Here is a 22,685-nt window from a genome sequence, read left to right on the forward strand (position 1 = left end):
TTGCCGCTTGGATGTGGGTGGTGGAGCCCAGGGTGGAGAAGGGACAGGAAGTAGGAGCCAAGGAGGGCGTCGGGGACGCCAGACTAAGCACAGGGAAGACTCCTGTGCAGTTTGCGAGGTGGGGGACCTCAGGCAGGCATGGCTTTGAGGCCAGCTCAGTGGGGCACCCTGAGAGCCAGCCCATCCTCAGGCCAGGTGGGCCGGAGGGAAGTCGGGGAGCGCAGCGTGGGGGAGGCGCAGGTGAGAGCGCCCACAGGAGGCTCTGCCTGCCGCCGTGGCCTGAGTGCGGCCCCGAGTGCCCATCCACGTGCACTCAGCAGGCTGCAGGGTCCCCAGGCACCGGCCTGGCTGGGTGCGCTGGCACTGACAGGCCTCACACCTCCCACCTGCCTCTGCCTTTCTCCCTGTGGAGAAGAGAAAGGCTTCACAGCCAACCCTTTCACTTAACTGGGAGCACAGAACAATTCCAGGTCATCTGCCAGCGCGGGCTGTGCTCTGGTGACTTCTCGGTCTCCTAGGGGCCAGGAGTGGCTGCTGGGGTGTGCAGGGTGGCTGGGGTCGCTGCCCCTCTGACCTACACCGCCACCTCCCCGGGTACAGGCACCAGTTCCTGCCATTTTAGGCTTTCGAAAACTGAAGTCCTTAAAGGTCCGGAGTCACCTCGTGAGAGGCTGACGCAGCCCTGGTCCCAGGAGGCCACTTGTCCCCAACTCACAGACACAAACTGAGGCTGCTCCCCCCGCACTGTGCACCCCGCCTTCCTGTGCTCGACTCCAGCTCTGCGGCCACCGCCCAACTCTACCCTTCTCGGTGACCAGCGTTCTCAGGGGTCCCAGGGGTCTCCACCGCCTCCCTTTTGAAATTCTTTCTCCCCACTTAACGAGGCGTCCGTTTATCTCGCCCCTCCGGTGTCTATGTGCGCATCGCCCCACGCGATGGCCACGAAAATCTCCATTGAGCACATGAGCCAGCTGAGGCTCCGGGCGGAGGGGACAGACGGGAGAGGAGAGACAGAGACAGACTCGCACCCAGGGCTGGCGCTGATGAGCCGAGAGCCGAGGCCTGTGTCCTCACCTGATTGTCATTTGAAGCAGAAGAAGCTGCAGGGTAAGGCCCCGTGCAGGATGGGGCTGGGACGAGGGGCCTCAGAGCCCAGCTGACTGCAGTGGGAGCGGGTTCCCTAAGCACGTTCTAGGGCCAGGGAGCAAGGGCTTCCCACCAGGCCGCCCCAGGGCTCCCCAGGCTCGCTCTGCTTGGTAGGTAGTGAGTGCCCCATCACTGGAGTGTGCAAGCCAAGGTAAATGTTCATCCCTTGAGGTCACTGCACGGTCCCCCCGGGGCCTCTGTTTCCAGAATCTCCAGTCCTGCCCTGAGGTCTTGTCCGAGTCTGCTCTTGCTGGGCGACAGATGAGCCTCAGTTAGCAGCTTGAAACAGCAAATCTTGGCTTCCTCTGTCTGAGTCAGGAATCTGGGTGTGTCCTGGCTGGGCTGCAGAAGACCTCGTCCAGGCTCACGCACTGGCCCCCAGCTGGGGACGGCAGTCACTTGGCCTCTTGGTGGCTGCTGTCTCCCTGGGACGGGGCCCTGAAGGAGACCACATGGGAGATGCCCAGCCTGAGTCCTCCCGCAGCCCAGCCACAGCACTCTGTCCGTTTACTGGAAGACCATAGCTCCCCCACCTGCTCCCGGAGCAACAGGCTTCTGGTCCCAGTTCAGCAACAGAGACCATATCGGTGTCCTCATTGGCTCAGAACCACACCTCCTTGTCCTGATTGGGCTTCTCTGGGCCACACCTCCATATCCTAACCAATTACTGTACCAGTGGGTGGGGCATAATCAATTCATCCAGTCAGGGTCACCAGGAAGTTGGGTCAGACGGAGGTCTTCTTAAGAGACCAGTTCAGGCTCTTCATCGGGAACAGGACACCTGTACCTGCTCTCAGCCAGGGAGTGGTCTCCGTGCAGGTTTTTGTAAATTGGCAAAGCTGCATGAATATGGAGACGGGACACTTTTACCCAGGTAGGAGCAGCTTACCTGTGACACTGCACGCTCTGCTGAAGGTGGAGGAGACACAAGGCAGTGGCTCCTATGGGTTCCTTTAGAAAACATTTATGGAGCAGTTGCCACATTTGGTGGCTTCCACAAGGCAGCCACTGGCTCCTAGCAAGTCAGGTCGTCTCAGCACTCAGGGAGGCTGCGGCAGGAGAGTCACAAGTTTGAGCCCAGCCTAGGCAACTTAGAGTGAAGGCCCTGGGTTCAATCCCCACCACCACAAGGGGAAGAAGGCCTGTCCTAGCCAGCGTAGGTGTCCACACTGTCCGCTGTGGCGTGGTGTTCCACAGTGTGGGCGTGTGCAGGGTGCTCACCAGTCGCCTGGTGAGGACATGCGGGTTTGGCTTCTTGGGGCCCCTATTAATGAAGCTACCGTGGTCATCCTTGGCAGTCATCTGATGAACCTTCAGAGCCTTTCTCTTAGGGGCCATGTCAGTGTCTGTGGCTGCAAACTCAGTGGCTTCAAACAACGGATTTATTCTCTTCGTGTCCTAGGAGGGCAGCAACCTGAAACAATCCCAGGGTACCTAAGGTCAAGGCGTGGGGGTGGCAGGGAGAACCACTCCCCTTCCCCAGCTCCTGGGGTGCCAAGTCCTCTGCCCGGCCACTCCGAAGGGCAGTGGCTTCTTACCCCCCGTCCGGTCTGCTCTGACGCTGTGCCATCTGTCCTTGCCTTCCTCCTCGAGACTCTGTGGTCGCACCAGACACAGGCAGAAAACCCCAGAAACCCCACTTCCTGAGATCCCACCCAGCACCCCTATCAAGGGCATGGACGAGGCTGAGCCCCTCTTGTCCCCACGCCTGCAGCCGAGAGTCCTGCCTCTGGCTCCTCCCCAGTGGGGATCAGTCTGTCCTCGGGCCACTTTGTGAGCTGCAGACAGCTCCTTCCCTGCGCCCCCAGCCCACCCACATCCCATCCCGGCCTCGCCCCGACAACCGCCCCATCTCTGCTGCCCGCGCGTCATGCCCCGGCATGGCCCTCTCGCCCCTGCCAGTGCTCAGGGGTCCCTGTGCCATATGGTTAATGACAGCCCCAGCTCGGGGTGGCTGTGCAAGAGCGCCCTCCCCCCACGCCCTGTGTCCACGGCACTAGCCGAGAGCTTTGTGTGCTCTCCACCTGGCAGTGAGTCATGTTGTGCCTCGTGACTCCTCTGCTTTTGTCACAGGAGTGGTTATTGTCACAGACTCCCAGGCACTCTGGAAGCTGCATTGTTATTCAAATTGCCAGGTGCTCTGCTTATCTCCTGGTTGGGCTGCAGACGCCAGCCACCACCATGCCAGCTGCACACCTCCTCTTCCTTCTATGGGCACTGCCTGGTGCCAGGCCCAGCACCCCTCACAGGCCACCTGGCCGCTGACCAGCTGTCCTCCCCACCCCCAGCAGGCCAGGCCCCAGCCCCGGGCCGGTGAATGGCAGTGTGGCCCAGCGGTGAGTGACCCTGGCTGGACTCCCAGGTGTGACCCTGGGAAGTTCGCACCGCCTCTGGGAGCCTTGTGGCCCTCACCAGGGGACTGCAGGAGAGGGTGGTTCCCAGCTCATGGGAGGCCAAGCCCAGCGGCCCTGGCTCTCGCCCCTGTTAGAGCTGGGTGTGAGCCCCCTGTCAGTTCCCAGAGCCCTGGAGCGAAGCCAGGCTCCTTTGGAAGCCCCAGTGGCTGCCACCACTGTGGACTCAGCCCAGCCAGGAGTGTCTAGGGTCCCCCACCACCAGGCTGCTACGATCCCCAAACGCCCTCCCCACCAGTGCCCCAGGAACCTGCCCAGCACCCCAGACTCTCAGTGTGGACACAGCAAGGGGCTGCTGCTCCTGTTTTGGCGTCCTTGAGGGCAGGGGTAGAGGATTCCCAGAGCCCATGGAGGTGGGGCTGAGGACAGCCAGCACTAAGGAGGGTCCTACAGACCTGCGGGAATGGCCAGGGGCACCTAAGGCTGTGAGAGGTTGAGTGACTTGCCCAGGATCACACAGCTGGTGAGAGGCAGGGCTGGGATCCGAACCCAGACCTGTCTGACTCCAAGGCCAGTGGCTGTCATAAGCCTCTGCTCTGCTACGGTCCCCTGTGGTTCCAGATGTTACAGAGGCCTGCGGGGAGTCAGCCAGGCTACACCAGACGTGCTCGGGACAGAGGCCTGAAGTACGTGTAGGAGTTTGCCAGGTAAAGCAAGAGGAGGGTGTCGCCTGCAGTGTGCTGGGGTGTGGGGAATACCTGTGGAGCGGAGGTCAAGGAGCTTGGAGTAGTAAGAGAGGAGCAACAGTGAGAGGGCTGAGCTCACGACCAAAGCATCAAAAGGAGAAGTTGAAGCCAGGTGCGGTGATGAATGTCTAAACCCAGCTCTGTGGGAGGCTGAGGCAGGAGGTTCACAGGTTGGAACCTGGCTTGGGCAACTTCACTTAGGGAGATCCTGTATCCAGTAAATAAATAAAGGCAGGCTGGACCCAGGAGGCCCATGGACACTGACATCCGCGAATGCTCCCGTCCCCCAGGTAACGCGGAGGGGTGTTTGTTTAGCGCCCACGCGCATGCGCCGGTGCGTGTTATCGTCTGTGGGTGGCCTGTGGCCCCTCTTACGGTGTCCATGCTGTGTAAATACTGGCCGGGCTGTGCTGCTTGGCGGACACTGCGGAGCATTTCCCCTCCGCAGCTGGCTGGGCTGCGCACTGGGACCACCCGGTGTCCCCGCCTCTGGCTCCTCCCATCCTTGCCGCCTGTCATTCTGCGCTAGTTTGCGATTGTGCCAAACACGTCCACTTCCGCGCCCCAGGGAGGGGCCCGGTGTCCCCCAGACACATGCCAGGGCTTCTTTGGGGAGTGGGGTGGAGGTGCCGGCTGCCCACAGAACGAGCTTACATCCCACTTTGGGCCGATTGGGTTGCTGTGCGGTGGGGTCTGACTGTCTTACGAATTCTGTCATGAGTCACTGAATAGGCTTTTTCTTAGAACAGTGTCAGACTCACAGAAAAATCGAGAGGAAAGTACAGAAGTTTCCTGCGTTCCGCACCTCCAGTAGGGTTTCCCCTGCTATCAGCATTTCGTGTTGGCAGCAGTGGACGGGTGACGTCCACGCCACGACACTGACTACAGGCCGCAGTCCACCTCGGGGCTGCAGGCACAGACGTTGGCTCCCGCTGTCCTGCAGGGACTGTTTTCCCCGCCACAGGCTGACACTGGCAACAGGGGCCCAGCAGCCTGGGCCGGTCTTTCTGGGCTCAGTCTCCTCTCCGTGGGGGTGACCTTCCGGGGGGTCTTCACTGCTGGACAACCCTTGATGCGTTGCATGGTGCCCGGCCCGTGCCTGTCTGCTGCCACCAAGGCCACCCGACGTCTCTCCCGCCAGACCGCCTCTTTGATCCCTGCCAAGTGACGGTGCAGGAAGGCGGATGCTTCCTTTGGTCGGCGTTCAGCGAGTGTTTCCGAATCTGGCCTTCATTTACATCTCTCTTATTTTAGGCTTCAGATTCGCCATTTGACAGTTTCTGTCTTCTTGGCAATTGGTCTGTTGAGCCTCTCCCTTCCTGGATCCTCTAGCAATCTCTCTTTTCTTGGAAATACAACATTTCATTGAGGCTTTCTGGTAACGCTGCAGCATTGAGCGGTAGACTCCCTTCTTCTGTCTTTATTCATCTGTTCAGCTCATCTGCACGGAGCAGCGACCTGCCCAGCATCCTGGAGGGCCCCGGCGGAGGTCAGTGCAGTGAAAAGCCCTCCTTTTACAGAGACTGCAGAGAGTAAAACCTCAGGTTCGAGCTGCAAGTGTGTTGGTGGTGTGTTAAGCTTCTCCAGGGACGGCATCCGTAGGAAGAATGCGTTTAGGGGGTTTTCAGGTAGTTCGCAGGGTCACAGGGCAGAACGGTTCACAGTGGCACCAAAGGATTCAGTAGCCACTCAGCCAGGAAGATGGAAGTCCTGGAACAAGAGATAAAGGAGGCGAAGGATGCCAAAGGCCCTGAAGTTCCCTGGAAGGTCACAGATGCAAGTCTGCAAGGAAAGGCTGAAGAAACAGAGTAATGTCCAAAGGCAGTGGCAGCAAAGGGCACATCCGCTCTTGCTGCTTCCTTCTCCTCTTCCTGTTCCATCCGGGCGCCATCCCCAGCAGGGCAGGTCTTCCCCACTTTGTTGGCCTACATGCCAGCCATCCACACAGACCCCCAGAGCTGTGCTTTCGCTGATCTGCTGCATGCTGCTTACTCTGGCTAAATCGAGGCATCACGATTAATGGTCACAGGGGGTGCTGGTGGCACAGGGAGAACCGAAGGAGGTACAGTCTGTGTTCAACGAGAGAGAGATCCACTGCAAGGAAGCGGCTCGTACAGTTACAGATGCTGGGAAGTCCCACGATCTGTGGCGCCCACTGGAGACAGGAGAACCCAGGTTACCATTTAGTCAAGGGCCGGGCAGCCAGGGGAGGTGAAAGGTGAGTGCCTGTCCAAGCCCCACTCAAAGACAGTGCACGGAGCGCAAGCAGAGTCTCCTTTCCTCAGATTATTTGTCCCACCCAGACTTCCAGTGGGTTGGACTTGGACCAGGCTGTCCACAGTGGCCATCAGCTGATACCAAGCTCACCCCAAACGTTTCACCCGGTATCCGGGCATCCCCGGCCCCATGAGGTTGACCCTCGCAGCTGCAGTGGAGCAAGTGAAGGGGTCAGGAGTTTGGGACCCCAGAGAGAAGGTGGGGGTAGGGCTGCGGGTCGGCCATGCGTAGGTGGGAAGGGTGGACGGGGTGAAGAATCCTGGCCGGGACCAGGGAGGCTCAGACGCACACAGTCCACGGAGACGTTTCTGAAGGGCTCATGGGGTTTGCAAATGGGCGGATTGGAGATTGGCTGTGAGAGAAAGAGAGGGACCAGAGGTATTTACTGAGGTCAGGAAAACTGTGGCAAGGCTGGTATGAGGAGGAGGAGGAGTGGAATTCTGTTATGGGGCATATCAGGTTTAAGAGGGCTGTGATACGCAGCTGATGCCAAGTAGGATGATTTGACTATAAATGGGGTGGTCGAGAGGTGACAGTTTGAGGCTGGAGATCCACGAGCACAACGCCGGGGTCTGGTCCTGGAGAGGAGATGGGGCGTCAGGAGTGAGGGGCAGGACCCAGGCAGGAGGCCAGAGATGTGGGAGGGGAACCGGGACGGGCCTGGACGTCCTGGAAGCGGGAGGAGTGGCCACTTGAGTCCGTGCTGCTGGGGACGAGTGGCAGTAGGACCTAGAATTAACCCCGGAAGTTAGCAACACGGAGGTCTTCGCGGACCTCGAGGCGGCCACGTTCTCTAGAGCAGGGTTACAAGATCGTGGAGAAACAAAGCTGGAGAGCAGAATAGGGATAATTCTGCCTCCTCTTTTTGTATCTTAAATCTTCTGCTTTATTAAAACCTCCCACAGCGAACGCGTCTCATTGTTTTGAAAGAGCCAGTATTGGGATTTATTCACCTCTCCCTTTGCCTTTTCTTTCCCTCTCGGTTTTGGTTTTTAGCTTTTCTGCGCCTCCCTCGGGTTGGTCTTTCTGACTGCTTGAGCTGGACAATTATCTCCTGCTTTCTCATTTGTTAATAAGACGAGTATTTGGGGCTATGACTTTTCCCTTGACCATTGCCCTGGCTACCTCATGTGAGCTCTGAAATGTTCTTTTTTACTTATAAAAGTTTTAATAAAATTCTTGTCGTAAAATTTTTCATTTTTGTTATTGTCTAGATAGTTTATAATTTTTAGTTTTGGTTCCGTTAATGAATAAGACATCCACAGTCCTTTTAAAGAGTCATAAACACCCTGAAGTAGAGTTTGGCTTGTTTTGTGGTTTGGTGGTTTGTGTTTTCAAGCCTTATTATACTGTGATCAGGAAATGTTGGCTTATTTCTACTTTTTTGCTTTTTAGGCCTGAGAGTCAGTTTTTTTGCGTGTGTGTGTTTATGTACCAGAACCCTGGAATAAAAAGTAGGTTCTGTTTAACACACAGTCATAATTAGACTTCGCTCCTTTATATTCTTACATTTCAGTCACTTTGTCAGTAACGGCCTGGGAAGGGTGACTTAATTGCAGTAATGCTAGGATACTCTGTCTTTGTTGTCCTCAATTCCCAGCAGTCTGGGCTCTGTGAGTACTGAAACTCCCCACCCATGACCTAAGACGTCCTCACTGTTCGATCTTCCCAGGCGCTTTCATCCTTGACGCTCACACAGTGACCTTCTTTTTTCATCCACTGACCCTTGTCTGCTATGCATACCATTGCCCCCAGTTTCTATTTGTACTTTACATTTCTTTTTAAATGGGGCAAAATGCACATAACATAAAGTTTGCCATGTGCCGGGTGCACTGGCATTAAGGATAAATTTTTCTGAGTCACCCCACCTTCAGTGTTTTTCGTTTGTGATCTGTGTTTTTTTAGCAAGTGTGTGTGGTTCATTAACGTTTACTGACATGGCAGATACACTCAGTCTTATTTCTGTCCTCATAGTTTATGATATGTTTCTGCTTTTATAGCTTTCGTGGGGGTTGTCAGTTTTCACCATATGGCCTCTGTTTTCTTTGTTTTATTTTTTGTGTATATATCTTCTGATAATTTGGAGAGCTGAGTTTTGATCCCATGGTTACCTTCACGATCATAATGTGATATGATACACTTTATCCTTTCTTTCAACAGTGCTTATTTTTTCCCTACTATGAACAGTGTCAAAATTCAAGTGTTCACTGCCTCCCCATTCCTTTCCACCAGGTTACTTTAGCTGATTATATTATTTTTCTGTTGACTTTTGTATCTCTAGTTGTACTTCAACTTCTGAACAATTATTTAGAACCCCAGCTAAAATGAATGAGGCATCATTACATCACCTCCCTCCACACCTCCTACTATTAGTATTTATACCAGACCTCTGTTGCCTCTTTCACTCTTTTCCATAATAGTCCTAATCTCCAGATTCTGTGCTTGCTGCCAGAACTCTTGCCTGAGTTATTCCATGTACCCTTTGGCTTGCTGGGTAACATATTTAAGAAGGGCTTATGGAAACACTAATTAAAATATATATTCAGCAGGTTTCCCTACTGGCTTTGTACCTCAGAAATGCTTTGCATGGGCCTAAGTTCTTGGCTCATTTGTTAATTTTTCAAGAATTATTTATTAAGTTTCTACTGTGTAGCAGTTACTTTCTAGTCCCAGACAATATAGCAAGACCCACAATGACCTTGGCCCTCTTATAGCCCAGCAGATGTCCACTTCAAAGGTATTGGCTGTGCTGGGTCATGTGACTACTCTTGAAGCCCTATAGACTTCCACTTCCACACCATTGGCTGCATTTGGTCACGTGACCACCCTGCCAGCCCTGTAGATTTCCACTTCCACAACACTGGTTGTGCCAGGTCATGTGACCACCCTTGTCTGCAAAGGAATCTGAGAAGGTTAGTGTTCATGCCTGGGCTGTTGTTCCTGTGGTAGGTATGAGCTAGGGGGTGCATAGTGCCTGCACAAGTGGAGCTAATGCTTCTGTTCCTCATTGTCTTGTTTGCAACTTGACTTTACCAGTCGAAGCTTTAAGGATTCCCACAGGCCTGTTGCTACATCCTGCCTCTGCCCACTCCTATTCAAAGAGCACACTGGTGTCCTCTCCATGCCTCTGTATGGTGCTGCCCTAGCTAGTGGTGTGATTCCAAGATACATAATGGATTTTGTTGTTCTCACAAATGATATCTGCGTCTCTTTTAAACAATTTTTAGTTTGTTATGACAGGGATGAACATATAATTTATCATCCAAATGCAAATACACTTGAGGGAGAAAGGGGAACAGTATTAAAAACTGTGTCAAACAACGGGTGTCAGTTGGGACTGTCCCAAGTCTTGCAATTCAGGTGGACACTGCTGAGTTTTATAAGTTGATCCGATGTCCTACAGATTGGAAATTACGCTGGTACCTCGGTTCACGAACGTGATTCTTTTCACAGTTCTGGTTGCAAACCAAGTTGAACGAGAACCGAAACAAATTCAGTGGTTAGGTTCACTACTGACATTATGGGTTGATTCAGTTCTCATCCAGTTTGGTTTGCAACCAGAATGGTGGGGAGACAGAACAAGCCCCACTGTATGTTTATGTCTGCACTCTGTTCTAATAATTGGTCCATTGCTTCTGTTAGAATTTTTCTATATTGATTATTTCAATTAATTATGATGCTGGTTCTTCTGTTCCAGTCTTGACTCTGCTTTTGTTTTGTCTTATCATTTGAGCTGGGGCCTCTAGTGCTCTCCAGAACCAAAGAGACTGCAGACTTCTTATAGTCACATGGTCCACAGTGCCCAGAGGGCAGAGGGCAGAGGGCACACACTCAGAAAAAACCTGGCCTCCCCTGGCCCTGGAGAAGTAGCGAGTGCCCTTGCGGGGGAAACCACGTGACATTTTGTTCCCTTCTGTTTGCCCAGAAGACCCCTTTGCCGTGCCTCAGGATGGGGGAGGCCAGATGGGAAGCACCCAGTGCGGCCTCCGAGGACGGCTTCCGCAGAGACACCAGGGAGAGCCGAAGTGATGTCGGTGGTGGTGGTGGCAGCGGCAGAGGAGGAAACGCCACCTGTGCCCAGGACCCTCTTCCATGGACTTCTAAGATTCAAAGTAAACTCAGGGGTGGGAACTGGGGGTGCCAGGAGGTTCTGAGCCTCCTGTCTGCAAGCAATAGTTCTCTTTGGGGCTGGTGGCTTCTGAGAGGTTACTCGTGGACTCAGATGACCAATGCAAAGCTGTCCTGGCTGTTTCCAGCCGGAGGGGTCTAGGCCTGAGTCCCACCCGTGGTCCAAACCCTGAAGCTTACCCTGCCCTGCTCCTTCCAATAGTGCCCCGAGGGCCTCTCTGCCCGAGGATGGAGTGTGAGTGCCTGTGTGTGTGTGTGTGTGTGTGTGTGCGTGCGCGCGTGACCTGAGGTGTCCTTTTGCTTGGTGGTTTTTGTTAGGTTTCTCCCACAAGTTCTCTGATGGGCACAGGTCACCACTTGGCTGGGGGTTGCTGCCAGTGTCCTTTCTTGTTGCATCCAGCAGCCATGAGCCAGATGGAGGTGGTTGGGTACGGGGCCCAAGGTACTGCCCTGCTGTGGCTCAGGTGGCCCTGGGGACTTCAAAACACCAGAAAGAGTTGTTTCGTATGGAACTTCTTCTGTGACAGTGATAACATGGGACATTTCTCGGCCAGCCACCAGGCGAGGTGATTTATGCACACTCTGTCACAGCCCCTGAGAAATGGATATGACTGACTCCCTCAGAAGCAGCTCAGAGTGGGGCCAGGTGGCCAGGTCCTGTGGCCAGGGAGGCCACCCTTGGTTTGGCTTCAGAAGCCAAGATCTGGCTAGGGAGACCCCAGCCTCTCCATTTGGCCTCAGAAGGGCAGTACCCAAAGTCCAGGCCACAAATCCCCAGATACAAGTGGCTCTGCAGCCTGGGGCCTCTCCAGAACCTTCCCAGCAGGGAACTGTCACCCCAAATTCCTCAGCAGCACACTAGGGTCTGTCCATCCACCCACACATGCTAGCTGATTAGCACTGTGTGCCGGGCAGGGACAGGGACGAGAGGTCCGCGTGGGATCTTTGCAGACAGGATGACCAGGCCCCGGGCAACCCAGAGCAGAAGGTTTGAGAGTTCCACCCACTGCAGACGGGGGCTTCCACACAGACCTGGATGCCTGTGCCATCTGCCCGCAGATCACCACCACCGCACCCCCACAGGACACGCACACACAGGAGGATCACACAGGTCCCCAAAGCCACACTGCCAGTGTAGACATGCTCATTGCACCAGTGTTAGCGACACCAGAATCCCGGCTCTTAGCCCGGTATCCCCCCGACCTGTGTTGTCACAGAGCTGTCCCCAGGATCCCCAAAGAGTGGCCATCTGCACTTCCAGTGGACAGGAAGTGTGGAGTGGACAAGTGTTTAGGGTGAGGACAGCTGTCACTCATGGGGAGCCTTGCTGAGGCTTCAGTCTGGTCACCTGCGAGCCAGCCCTTGTGGCACTCAGGTGGCCTGGAATTTTTAGGCCCAGCCTGATGGTCCCACATTATGGTACACACAGAGTACTGAGGCTTTGCTTGGGGTCTAGATCAGGGATAGGCGTGGCATCCTTTCCCCTCGATGCTAAGCGCACCCACGTGGGCCAGTGATGTCCTTGGAGGTTAACAGACCAGTCAGCCCATCTTGTTCAGCTCACACCTTCATCCCCTCTGGGGAGCCTCCAGAGTCAGAGGAAGCCAGAGGCAGGGATGAGGGACCCAAGATCCAGATTCTGGCATCAGCTCTGCTGCTAAAAGCAGTGTGACCTCGGGCACGTCCTGTGCCCTTGCTGCCTCAGTTTCCTCATCAGTGAAAGGAGTCAGGCCAGGGGCTTAGAGGCCTCTGGCTTCCCACATTCCTGGGCGGTACTCAAAGGGTTGCTTCCTCTGCCCTGCGGGTGCTGTGGTGAGAGGTCAGAGGCCACTGTCCCCACAAAGTAAGGCCCTCAGGATTTGTGACCTTTTCAAAGGGTGTTCCCAGCCACTGGGGATCTTGAGAGTCACTGAAAGGCCCCAGGGCCATAGCACCTACCGTCTAACCCCAGTGTGTGTAGCGGAGGGGACCTCCCTGCTCCTTCCCCGATGGGCGCCTTGGCCGGTGGCCTGACCTCTCTGTGCCTCCTGGGCTTGCCTGCTGAGTGCAGCACCTCGGAGTTGCCCGGGGCCGGAAGGACAAAGCCCATCCCCATCCCGCTGTGGCAGGGGACATGCCAGTTGGTAGCGTGTCCCTAGGAGTCAGATACAGGGTAGAGACCCAGAGCTCCAGGGTAGATCCCGAGAGTGAGGGCTTTTCAGTGATGACCACGCCTGATTTTTCAGCCTCCTACTTTTACTTTCTCCTGTCTGCTCCGTCCTCACCCATAACTTATCATCTTCAATAATAAGAATCACAACATTCCCAAGAAGAAGAGTAAGGAGACAGCAGTGCACCCATGGCCGTATACCGCACAGTGTCTCGGTAGCGGGTTGTGTCTGTGTGACCCCTTCCCCACGGGAACCCGTGTCCACTTTCCTCCCGTCTGCCTGTACCATGGTCACCGTGTCTTTCAGAATTCCAGAACCCAGGCTGCGGACCCCCCAGACAGGAAGCCTGCTCACATGACTGACTCACCCGTGTGCGGCCAGCCTCGGTGAGGCCACGCTTGCACACGCACACATGCGTAAACACACACACAGGCCCCCGTGTGACTGCAGGCAGACCTGGTCCCCTCGGGTCCTCAGCGCTTTTGAAAGCAGCAGGGAGATAGCCCGTGGCCCCTCACCAGTATCAGGAAACCCCTGGAGCAGGTTCCACCCTGTAAGGACTTGGGCAGGAACGGGGCACGGTCTTCTTCAACTCCAGGCTCAGTCAGAAGTCCTCTCCGGTCATTTCAAACAGCGGGCTATGGTGTGGCCACACCCTGGTGGCCCCTCAGTCCTCTGTCCCTGCACGGCCAAGTCCCCATCACGGGACCACTGAAGGCTGTGCCCCAGGAGAGGGCAGGCACCCTGCGCAGGAGGCTCTGAGACAGTTTTCACTGGTGTGTTCTCTCGCCGGAGCTCACCGGTCCCCACCAACAGAAGAGCCTTTGGGAGTGGATTTAAGACCCCCGGTCGGGACTGAAGGACAGGATGGAGGCATCCACTTGACCCCTCCCCCTCTGCTGTGAGAATCTGGGATCGAAAGAGCAGAGGGAACCTCAGGGGGTTCGGTCCACTTGTCTGCCCGGTCCCCGTGGGCTACCTGAGAGATCAGAGGACCATAGGCAGGGGATCTCTCCAGGCTGGGGCCGTGCCCTATGCCCTCCCAAAACCAGACCTGCACACGAAGAAGCAGCCCTCACCTATCCCATCTTTAAAAGTGACCTTGAAGGTGTCATTGCCCTCCCCCGCTTCCCCTGTTTCCAGTCCAGGAACCAGAGTTGGTGCTAGATAGATGCTTGGTGAGGGAGCAGATTTGACCATCCATCACTCTGTAGCCAAAACTCCTATTTTTACATCAAGGCCCCGACCCCTTTGCCCTTGACAAACTGAAGTTCAGGGCTGCTGAGATGCCACTCAGAAGGGGCGCCATTCACAGTGCTGACAGAACAAGACGCCTGGAACCCTGCAGAATTGCCGTGAACCTTCCAACAGAACGGGCAGAGTGCTCCTGCAGCAGCGCGGACCTGGTGCCTGGGCTCTGTAGTCACAGTCACACGGCCACCCAGGCCCCCGCTAGTGGCCCACAAGGGTCCCTTCTTAGAACGTGCCTCAGTTTCTCTCCACATCTCTTCCTTCCCCGTTTTCCATGTTAAAGCCAGCGGGTTGAGTCGCGGCCACATCCCCTGCCGGTGAGCGCCTGGGTAGCCTGAAATAAGTACGCAGGGACACAGGATGCAGGCTCGGTCACTCAGTCACCTCCATGGGGCGGGAGACCTTCCCCCCAAAAGGTCAGGGTCCTCTCCGGGGCCAGCTGGGCGAGGGCACGCAGGTCTGGGGAACAGGGATGCCCCCTCTCTCCGGGAACCCCAACTTCAGGTGGCAGGATGGGGTCTCTGATGGCTGATAACTGGGAAAACCAAAAAACCAATACTGTTCCTTCTAATATTCCCCCCGTGACAATGATGTGTTTTACACTGACTGCTGTTACGCTGCTTTTGTCTTTATATACAGTAGTTTTTATAAAGATGTCCTTAGGTTTTAATAAAGGAGTGTCACACCCACCGAGCTTTGATGGACGAGTCGCACCCTGGGGCGGGCCCTGTGGCTGCATGGTTTTGTCACTCCGCTGGGCAGGGCAGAGGCGCAGGGCCTGTGGTCTCTGCCAAGGCTGGGTTGGTAGAAGGTGGTCACATTCATCCACCCCAAGGACCTCAGGGGGCTGGAGGGAGGGACGGAGCCCATGACACCCACGCCCGCCGGGGACAGCCGCACTCCCTGCGCCAGGGCCCTCTTATTCTCCCGCTTAATCCATGGGCAGGCTGGCGGGGGTGCTACGGTTGGACACTGCCCCCCAGGTTCATGGTTTACAAATGTAACCCACAAAGTGGTGGGGCCTTGGGAGGTGACAGGGATTCGTGAGGTCACCAGCTGCTGGCATGAGTGACTTCACAGGAAGAAAATGAGGGACACAGGCTGGCACTCTGCTGTCTTGCTGTGTGACACCCTGCTGGCCACGGCAGGAAGGTCCAATACGCAGGACCAGGTCCCGATCCCTTCGCATTTCGGGCTCAAGAGCTGTGTGCAGCAACCCCCGCCTAGTCCTGAGAAACTTCAGTCCCAGCTGTGGTGGTCTCGTGAGGGACCGGTCCTTCCAGCAGCCCCTCTCCCTGACCACGGCTTCGGGCCCGGCACAGAGAAAGAGCAGGGAAGGGGTAGGGACAAGAGGAGCCATGTGACTGCCTCTCCAGCTACCGCAGGCACTTTGTTGGGGTGCAGTGAGGACCCCTGGGGGGGGCTCTGGGCCTTCTCATGCTCTGCATGTCGCATACACGTGCATCCCCTTCCCCCTGGGCCCCAGGAAGTGGACAGAATCGTACACCCCTGAAAAGCCGCTGCCCTCCCCCACGGTGTCCCTTACCTTGGGCAGGAGGAGTAAGGACATGGGGACGGTCCTCACTCGGCTTCTGGAGCCTGGTCCCTGGCTGGGTGACGGGGACTTGGCTGTATGGGTGACGAGAAACAGAGCAGGCTTGGGCGGAGAGCGAGGGGCAAGGGACCTGCCCTCCAGGATGGCAGGCTTTGGGTCTGGGCAGGCTGCAGGACCTGGCTCCTGGTGGCCGTGAGGAATTGACATATGAGACACAGTACTGTCCTTCATAGAGAACTCCATGTGGCTTCTCACTCTCCCGTGCTCTAACTTGTGCCCCATAGAAGTAGGGGCGCCCCAGCCCTCGAAGCTCTGTCCCACTTCCTCTGGGGATCTAGAAGCCCCCAATTCCTGAGCCATCCTCAGTTCCCAGCATGCCCTGGCAAGTGACAGCAGCAAATGCCTCCTTCTTCAGGGAGGCCCGGTCACCCAGACCTCAAGGTGTCTCCCCCATGGGTTCAGCACACTCTGTCTGCACACACCTGAAGAAAGCCGGCAGCCAGGCATCAGTGACCAAGGAGCAGCAGGAGTCGGGGCTGCGGTGGGGGGCACGGACTGGGCGGATCCACAAAGGCTCCCAGGGGAAGGACATCGAGACACAAGCCTTTCGACAACTGGACTTCATAGGCTCAAAAGAAATAAAAGAATGTCTGCAAACTATTAAAAAAGATACAGGAAAAGTTTCAAGAAGTGATTAGAAACTGTAGGGATAAAAAAATATATAGAATAACCAAAATGCAAGTCTCAGTAAGTGGGTTTAAAAGGAGGTGACACAGGTCAGTGTGGTGTTGGCAAAAGAAGAGCAGAACAGAATAGAACAGAGAGCCCAGAATAGACCTGCATAAGTATGGTTGGCCGGTCCTCCACACGGGGCCAAGGGCAGCACAATGGGGAAAAAATAGCCTTTGCAACAAATGGTGCTGAACAACTGGACAACCACACACAAAGGGGAAAAAGGGGATCAAAGACAGACCTCACACCCTTTGTAAAAAAAAAAAGCAGCTCAGAGCGGATCACAGACCTCGATGTCAAATACAAACCTATAAAACGCCTGGAAAATAACAAGAGAGAAATCTGGGTGACCTTGGATTCCATGATGAGTTTTTAAATACATCAAAGGCACGAGCCATAAAAGGAAAAGTTGATAGGCTGGGCTTCATTAAAATTTAAAATTTCTGCTCTGCAAAAACAAAACAAGCCACAGAATGGGAGAGGCGATTTGCAAAATGACCCATCTGATAACGGGGCTGTGAGGCAAAACAGATGGGGATCTTGTAAAACTCAACGGTAAGGAGAAGAGCAGCCTGATTAAAAAGTGGGCCACAGATACCTCCGCAGGCGGGCAGACAGCCGAAGATGGTCACTTCCGGTCATCTGGGAAAGGTGATGAGCACAGAAGGCCGCCTCCGTGAGAAGGGTTTGGACCCAGAACAGCGACACTACACAGCCCGGAGAGGAAGGTGAGCAACAGGAACTCAGAGTGCGGCCGCTTTTCCTCGCGCGCTATCTGCACCCTTCAAGGGAGGTGACGACCTCCGTCCACGCTGAAGCCTGCGCGCAGATGTGCAGAACCACTCCATTCCTAATCGTCCAACTTGAAGCCGCCCCGACGTCCTCCAGTTGGTGGATGGGTGAGGAGGCGGTGCCACGAGAAGGAAAAGACAGCGGGAACCCTTAAGTATGTGTGACTGAGTGAAAGGAGCCCGTCCGAAAAGGGTGCGTGTAGTACAATTTCAATGCCAGGCTCTCTGGAAAAGACGAAGTGTGGACAATAAAATGATCGGCAAGAGTTAGGAGGAGGGAGGGACGAATGGGCAAAGCACGTTTAGGGCGGGGAAACTCTTCTGGGTGACAATATACTTGCGGGTCCGTGACAGTCTACATTTGTGAAGACCCGCGGGATGTACGACAGCAACAGTGACCCCTCCTGTAATCAGCAGGCTCCGGGTGCCACCCGTGTGTCAGCGTGGGCTCGCTGATTACAGCTCTGGTGGGGAGAAGGCGGGTTGATAACGGAGGAGGGGTCGGCGGTGGAGGACTCTCTGTACCTTCCGCTGAACGCTGCTAACCTAACGTTGCTCTAAAAAATATAACCCTGAAAAAACCGACAGCAGCTCGTGTCGGAAGCAAGGCATGGTGTCTGTTCTCGTGGCTCTGACTCCAGATAATGCTGGAAATTCCAGCCAGCAGACAAGGAAACAGACAAGGAAAGAGAATAAAAAGGGCTTTGGAGGTGACAGGAAGAAACGATACTTCCCCTATATGCACAGGACAGGATTCTCAACATAGAAAATCCCACGGAACTCACAAAAAGACTTCTAGAACCACACACAAAAATCAGTTGTATTTCTACTTGCCAGCAATGAACATGTGAACACTAAAAATAGAAAATACAGTACTATTTACAAATACTCCCCTCAAAATGAGACCTTGGAAGGCAAATCCAATGAAGTAGGTGCAGAATTTGTGTGCCAAAAACTACAAAGAATTACTGAAGAAAATCGACATCAGTGGGATAGACCTTGGTCACAGGCTGAAAGACCCAATACAGTACAGAGGCCAGTTCCTTCCAAACCTATATACAAGTTTAGCGTCATTCCTACAGGAATTCCTGGCACTCTTTTAAGACATAGACAAGATTATTCTTAATATGTATACAGAAAGGCAAATAATCTTGATAAAAAGAGTAAAGTGGGAGTAATCATTTACTCACTTTCCAGACTTGCGAGAGAGGCAGACAGATGAAGACTGAGATGTTGGTCAGCAGACAGGACGCAGACCAAGGAAACAACACAGGGGAAGCCGGAGACAGACCCACGCCAAGGTGCCCAACAGTTCATTTTTTTTTTTTTTTTTGTTACCCGGGATTGAACTCTGTATCTTGCACTTGTGAAGCAGGCAGCGCACCCGCTGAGCTAAAGCCCCAGGCCCCCCTCACACACCACCAGTTCTTGACAAAGGTGCAAAAGCGATTTGAAGAGAGGAAAAGGCCTTTCAATACTGGGGGCTGAAGCAATTAGACACTCACAGAGAAAAAAATTGGGCTCTGATCTAAGAGCTTAAGTTCTAAACCAAGGGAAACTTAGCTCATAGATTTAAATGCTAAATGTAAAATTATTTGCAAACCTTATATCCAGCCAAGATCCAGCAGCTGCAACGCAACACTCAAAACTTGAGGTACAGAGATGGAGTTAGGCATGAAGAGTTATTTTACTAAAGAGAATATACAAAGGACAGATCATTTGGATGAGGTCCAGCTTGTTTTTATTTCATCAGTTGCACTTTTGGCTTCATCTCTAAGAAAACATTTTTAATCCAAGGTCATGATTTACCCATGTTTGCTTCTGAGAGCTTTATAGCTCTTAGAGGATAAGTGTGGCAGCCCATCATTCAAGCACCTTCCAAACAGGACAATGTTGTGGGGCATTTTACATCTAATAATGTAAATCTAATCTAATCTAATGATGTAAATCTAATGATACTGTCTTATGGGTCTTAAATTATAGAGAATTAAAATATATGACACAATTGTAGAGGGGATAAAGTATAGTTCGTACTTGTCCAAGAGCTAACTATAACTCACTAACTATAGTCAGTATTATTCAAGGAGAAACAAAGTGCTGAATAATATTGGATCATATTGAGGACACATTTTATAATCTCCAAGTTACCATCAAAATAGTAGAAGAAGGTACATTTTCTAAATTAATACCAAGAAAACAGGTGCTTATTCTAAGGAAGGAAGGAGAAAACAAAAATTAAAAAGAAGGGCTGGGGATTTTAGCTCAGTGGTTCCACTGCCTGTCTTGCAAGTGCAAGGTCCTGAGTTAGATTCCAGGCACCAAAACAAAAAAAGAAACAAACAAAGAAAAATTGAAAAGAAAATATTTAAAAATCAATAGCTAGAAATTTTTTAAAAAAACAGCTAGGACAAAAAACACATAATTAGAATATTTCAAATATTTTAGAAACACATGAAATACAATATATGTGAATGAAATGCCCTAATTAAAAGATGAAGATTGTCAGATTTGATTTTTTTAAAAAACCCAACTATATGTTACTTATAACATTGGGATACAGGAAAAAAATGAAAGTCAAAGGATGGGAAAGCACTAACCAAAACAAACAACAGAGTGGCGTATCTAGAATACTACCAGATGAAATAGACTTAAAAATAAGTATTAGCAAAGACACAGGATAATATTTTCTAGTGATAGAAGAGCCAGTTCAACCAGACAATGAAGTTCCCTTGAATCTGTAGTTATATGGCAGTTAGGCTTGATTGGTTTGGGATCCTCCGGTGGGATTGGTGGAACACACTTCTGGACATGTCTAGGTGGGTCATGAAAGAGTTTGGGGTCTACATCTGCTTCCTGGCCCCTTCCTCTCTGGCACTGTTCCCCTGCTCTCCTTGCTGGTGACCATGAACTAAGCGGCTTTGCTCTGGTACACCCTTCCAACATGCTTTTCTGCCTTGGGAATAATCAGCAACCATGGACTGAATCCCTCGAAACCATGAGCCATGTTAAAACTTTTCTCCTTCAGGCATCAATTACTGTGTTTCCGTGACAAAAAAGGTGACTGATACAAGTGCCTGATGACACATAATTTCAAAATCTATAAGCGAAAATGAATGAAACCATTAGGAGAAAGAGACAAAATCACAATGGTAGTGGGAGATTTTCTCTAGAACAGGGGAATCAGGCAAGAAATTACTAGGAATATTGGAAGAACTGAACACAACTAAAACCTAGGGTACAGGTCTGGAACAACTGCATCTAACAAATGCAAAATTCACATCCTTTTTGTACAGACACAAACTTACCTGAGACGTTTTGAGCAAGTCTCAACCAACTTCAGAGGGTATTATTTAGCCACAATACCATTAAGATGGAAATCTGTGAAGAAAAATGTATAAATGTAACCATAAAATTCCCCCTTGTTCAAAAAATAAGAACTGTAAATAGCCCAAAGCCAAAGAAGAAATCATTATGGAAACTAGAAAACATTTGAGCATAAGAGAAATACAATGTATGAAACCTTGTGTAATACAAGTAAATTAATGCTTAAAGGGATGGTTGAGCTTTATAACATGTATTGGTAAAGAAATCAAAGGTCTAAATGATGAAAAGACAGACTATGCATGGATCAGAAGACAACTTAGTGAAGATATCAATTCTCTCCAAATTGGGAGACACGCTTGGCTGACTCGTGAGTGAACTGTCATTTTCAGGACTTATACATAGAATAGTCACATAAACATGAGGATTAAAGAAAGTGAAGGTAACTAAGGAAAAAAAAACCAAAATGAATATAACATGGAAAGGACCACCGAACCAACAGCCAGCTTTTTGGAAAAAATTAATAAAATTGGCAGATCCTTGGCAAAACTATCAATAAAGGTGAGAGAAGATACCAGTTCCCCATATCAGGAGTTAAAGAGAAGACACCACCACTCATCTTGCAAACATGAAAAGGATAAACAATTGCTACGAATGAACATTTTTGTCCCCCAAGAGACCCAGTGTAAAACATGGACAGGCGCCCCCTGGAGGAGGTGACTGAGGCCACTGTGCGGCTGCGGCCTCCCCGATGGGGTTAGTGACCTTACAAAGAGCATCAGTGAACTAGACAGCGCTCTTGTCCTTATGTGTGTTCTGTCACTGAGAGCCAGCTTTGTCCTTTCTGTCTTTTGTCCCTTTCCCCACTTGAACACTCATGTTCCTCCCCAGAGGACTCACCCACAGGTGCCATCCTGGAAGCCAACACCATGCCTGCCGTACCTTGACTGTGGTCTCTTAACCTCTAGAACTGTGAGAAATACATTTCCCTTGTTTATAAATTACCCAGCCTCTTTGGTATTGTTTATAGCAGCCACACAGACTACAGACTGCTAAAAAAATTATATCCAAAATATTGGAAAATTTGAAAGAAATGGGTAATTCTCTAAAAACAAAAAATACTAATTCTGAAAACTTATGCTAGAAAAAAAAAGAGTAATTTGAAAATTCCTGTCATAATGAAATAAATTGAATCCACAACCACATCTCTCCCGCATGGAAAATCACAGGCCTTCAAATTCAACCAATTTAAGAAAGAAATGATGCCAACCTTAGATAAGCTGTTCTGGAGAATAGAAACAGAATGTCAAATAATCTGGGTCTGGTGGTGCACTCCTGTAATCCCAGCACTCTGGGAGGCTGAGGTAAGAGGATCAAAAGTTCCACCCCAGCCTAGGCAATTTAGTGACTTAGCAAGACTTAAAATACAAAAATAAAAGGACCAGGGATTTAGCTCAGTGGTGCCGCCACCTGCCTCACAAGCGCAAAGACCAGAGTTTGATCCCCGGTACCAAAAAACATATAAATAAATTAATTAATTACATATCCAGGGAAGTAGCCTGGTGTGAAGGCCCTGGGTTCAATCCCTAATACCGGGGGGAAAAACCCACAAAATTAATATAAAAGAATATAAAATGGTTTCAACTCATGTATGAGGCCAGAACAACTCCGGCACCAAAATATAGCAAAGGGAATCTCAGGCACCAGAGTACAATCTCAAACAAATTCTACTGTCCACCTGATTAGGTGCATCCCAGAAATGTCGGGCTGGTTTAACACTGGAAAGCAGTATTGTGATTTGTGGCATCATTGTGTTCTCTTCAATAGAACATATGATCCCTTTATGGATACAGAGAAAGAATGTAAAATTCAACGTCACTCAAGTTAAGCATACTGGAAGCACGGGGAACCTTGGTTTAAACAGATAACAGATTCCCAAAATGTCACAGACAATCCTTTCACATCTCAATGCTGGAAACTCTGAACACTTTCTTTTCTGATGGAAGCTGGTCTGCAAGGCTGGCCATCACTCCCAGTGTCTGACGCTGAAAACGAAGCCCCTTAGGGCCTAGCGGCACACGCCTATAACCCCAGCACTCGGGAGGCTGAGACAGGAGGATCACTTAGAGTTCGAGACCAGCCTGGCCTACACAGTAAGTTCCAGAACAGTCTCAACTACATAGTGAGACCCTGTCTCAAAAAACCAAAAAAAAAAAAAAAAAAAAAAAAAAAAAAAA

At 51.9% G+C, this 22,685-nt stretch overlaps 1 protein-coding gene across 5 annotated transcripts in view; it reads left to right on the plus strand.

Moving 5' to 3' along the window:
* Positions 1 to 14,642, plus strand: part of Shisal1 (shisa like 1) — a 56,585-nt gene extending 41,943 nt beyond the window's left edge. For 4 of the 5 annotated variants that reach the window (XM_033766181.1, XM_033766182.1, XM_033766180.1 and 1 more), the window contains one exon: positions 10,446 to 14,642. In XM_033766181.1, coding sequence (XP_033622072.1) covers position 10,446 — 1 coding nt within the window. In that variant the 3' untranslated portion in view covers positions 10,447 to 14,642. The remainder of the gene's footprint in view (positions 1 to 10,445) is intronic. The other variant, XM_033766183.1, reaches the window with a different exon arrangement.
* The last annotated feature ends 8,043 nt before the right edge of the window (positions 14,643 to 22,685 follow it).

Source organism: Fukomys damarensis, unplaced genomic scaffold (assembly GCF_012274545.1).
Source record: "Fukomys damarensis isolate Sample0158 unplaced genomic scaffold, DMR_v1.0_HiC HiC_scaffold_19, whole genome shotgun sequence".
Taxonomy (NCBI): Eukaryota; Metazoa; Chordata; class Mammalia; order Rodentia; family Bathyergidae; genus Fukomys; species Fukomys damarensis.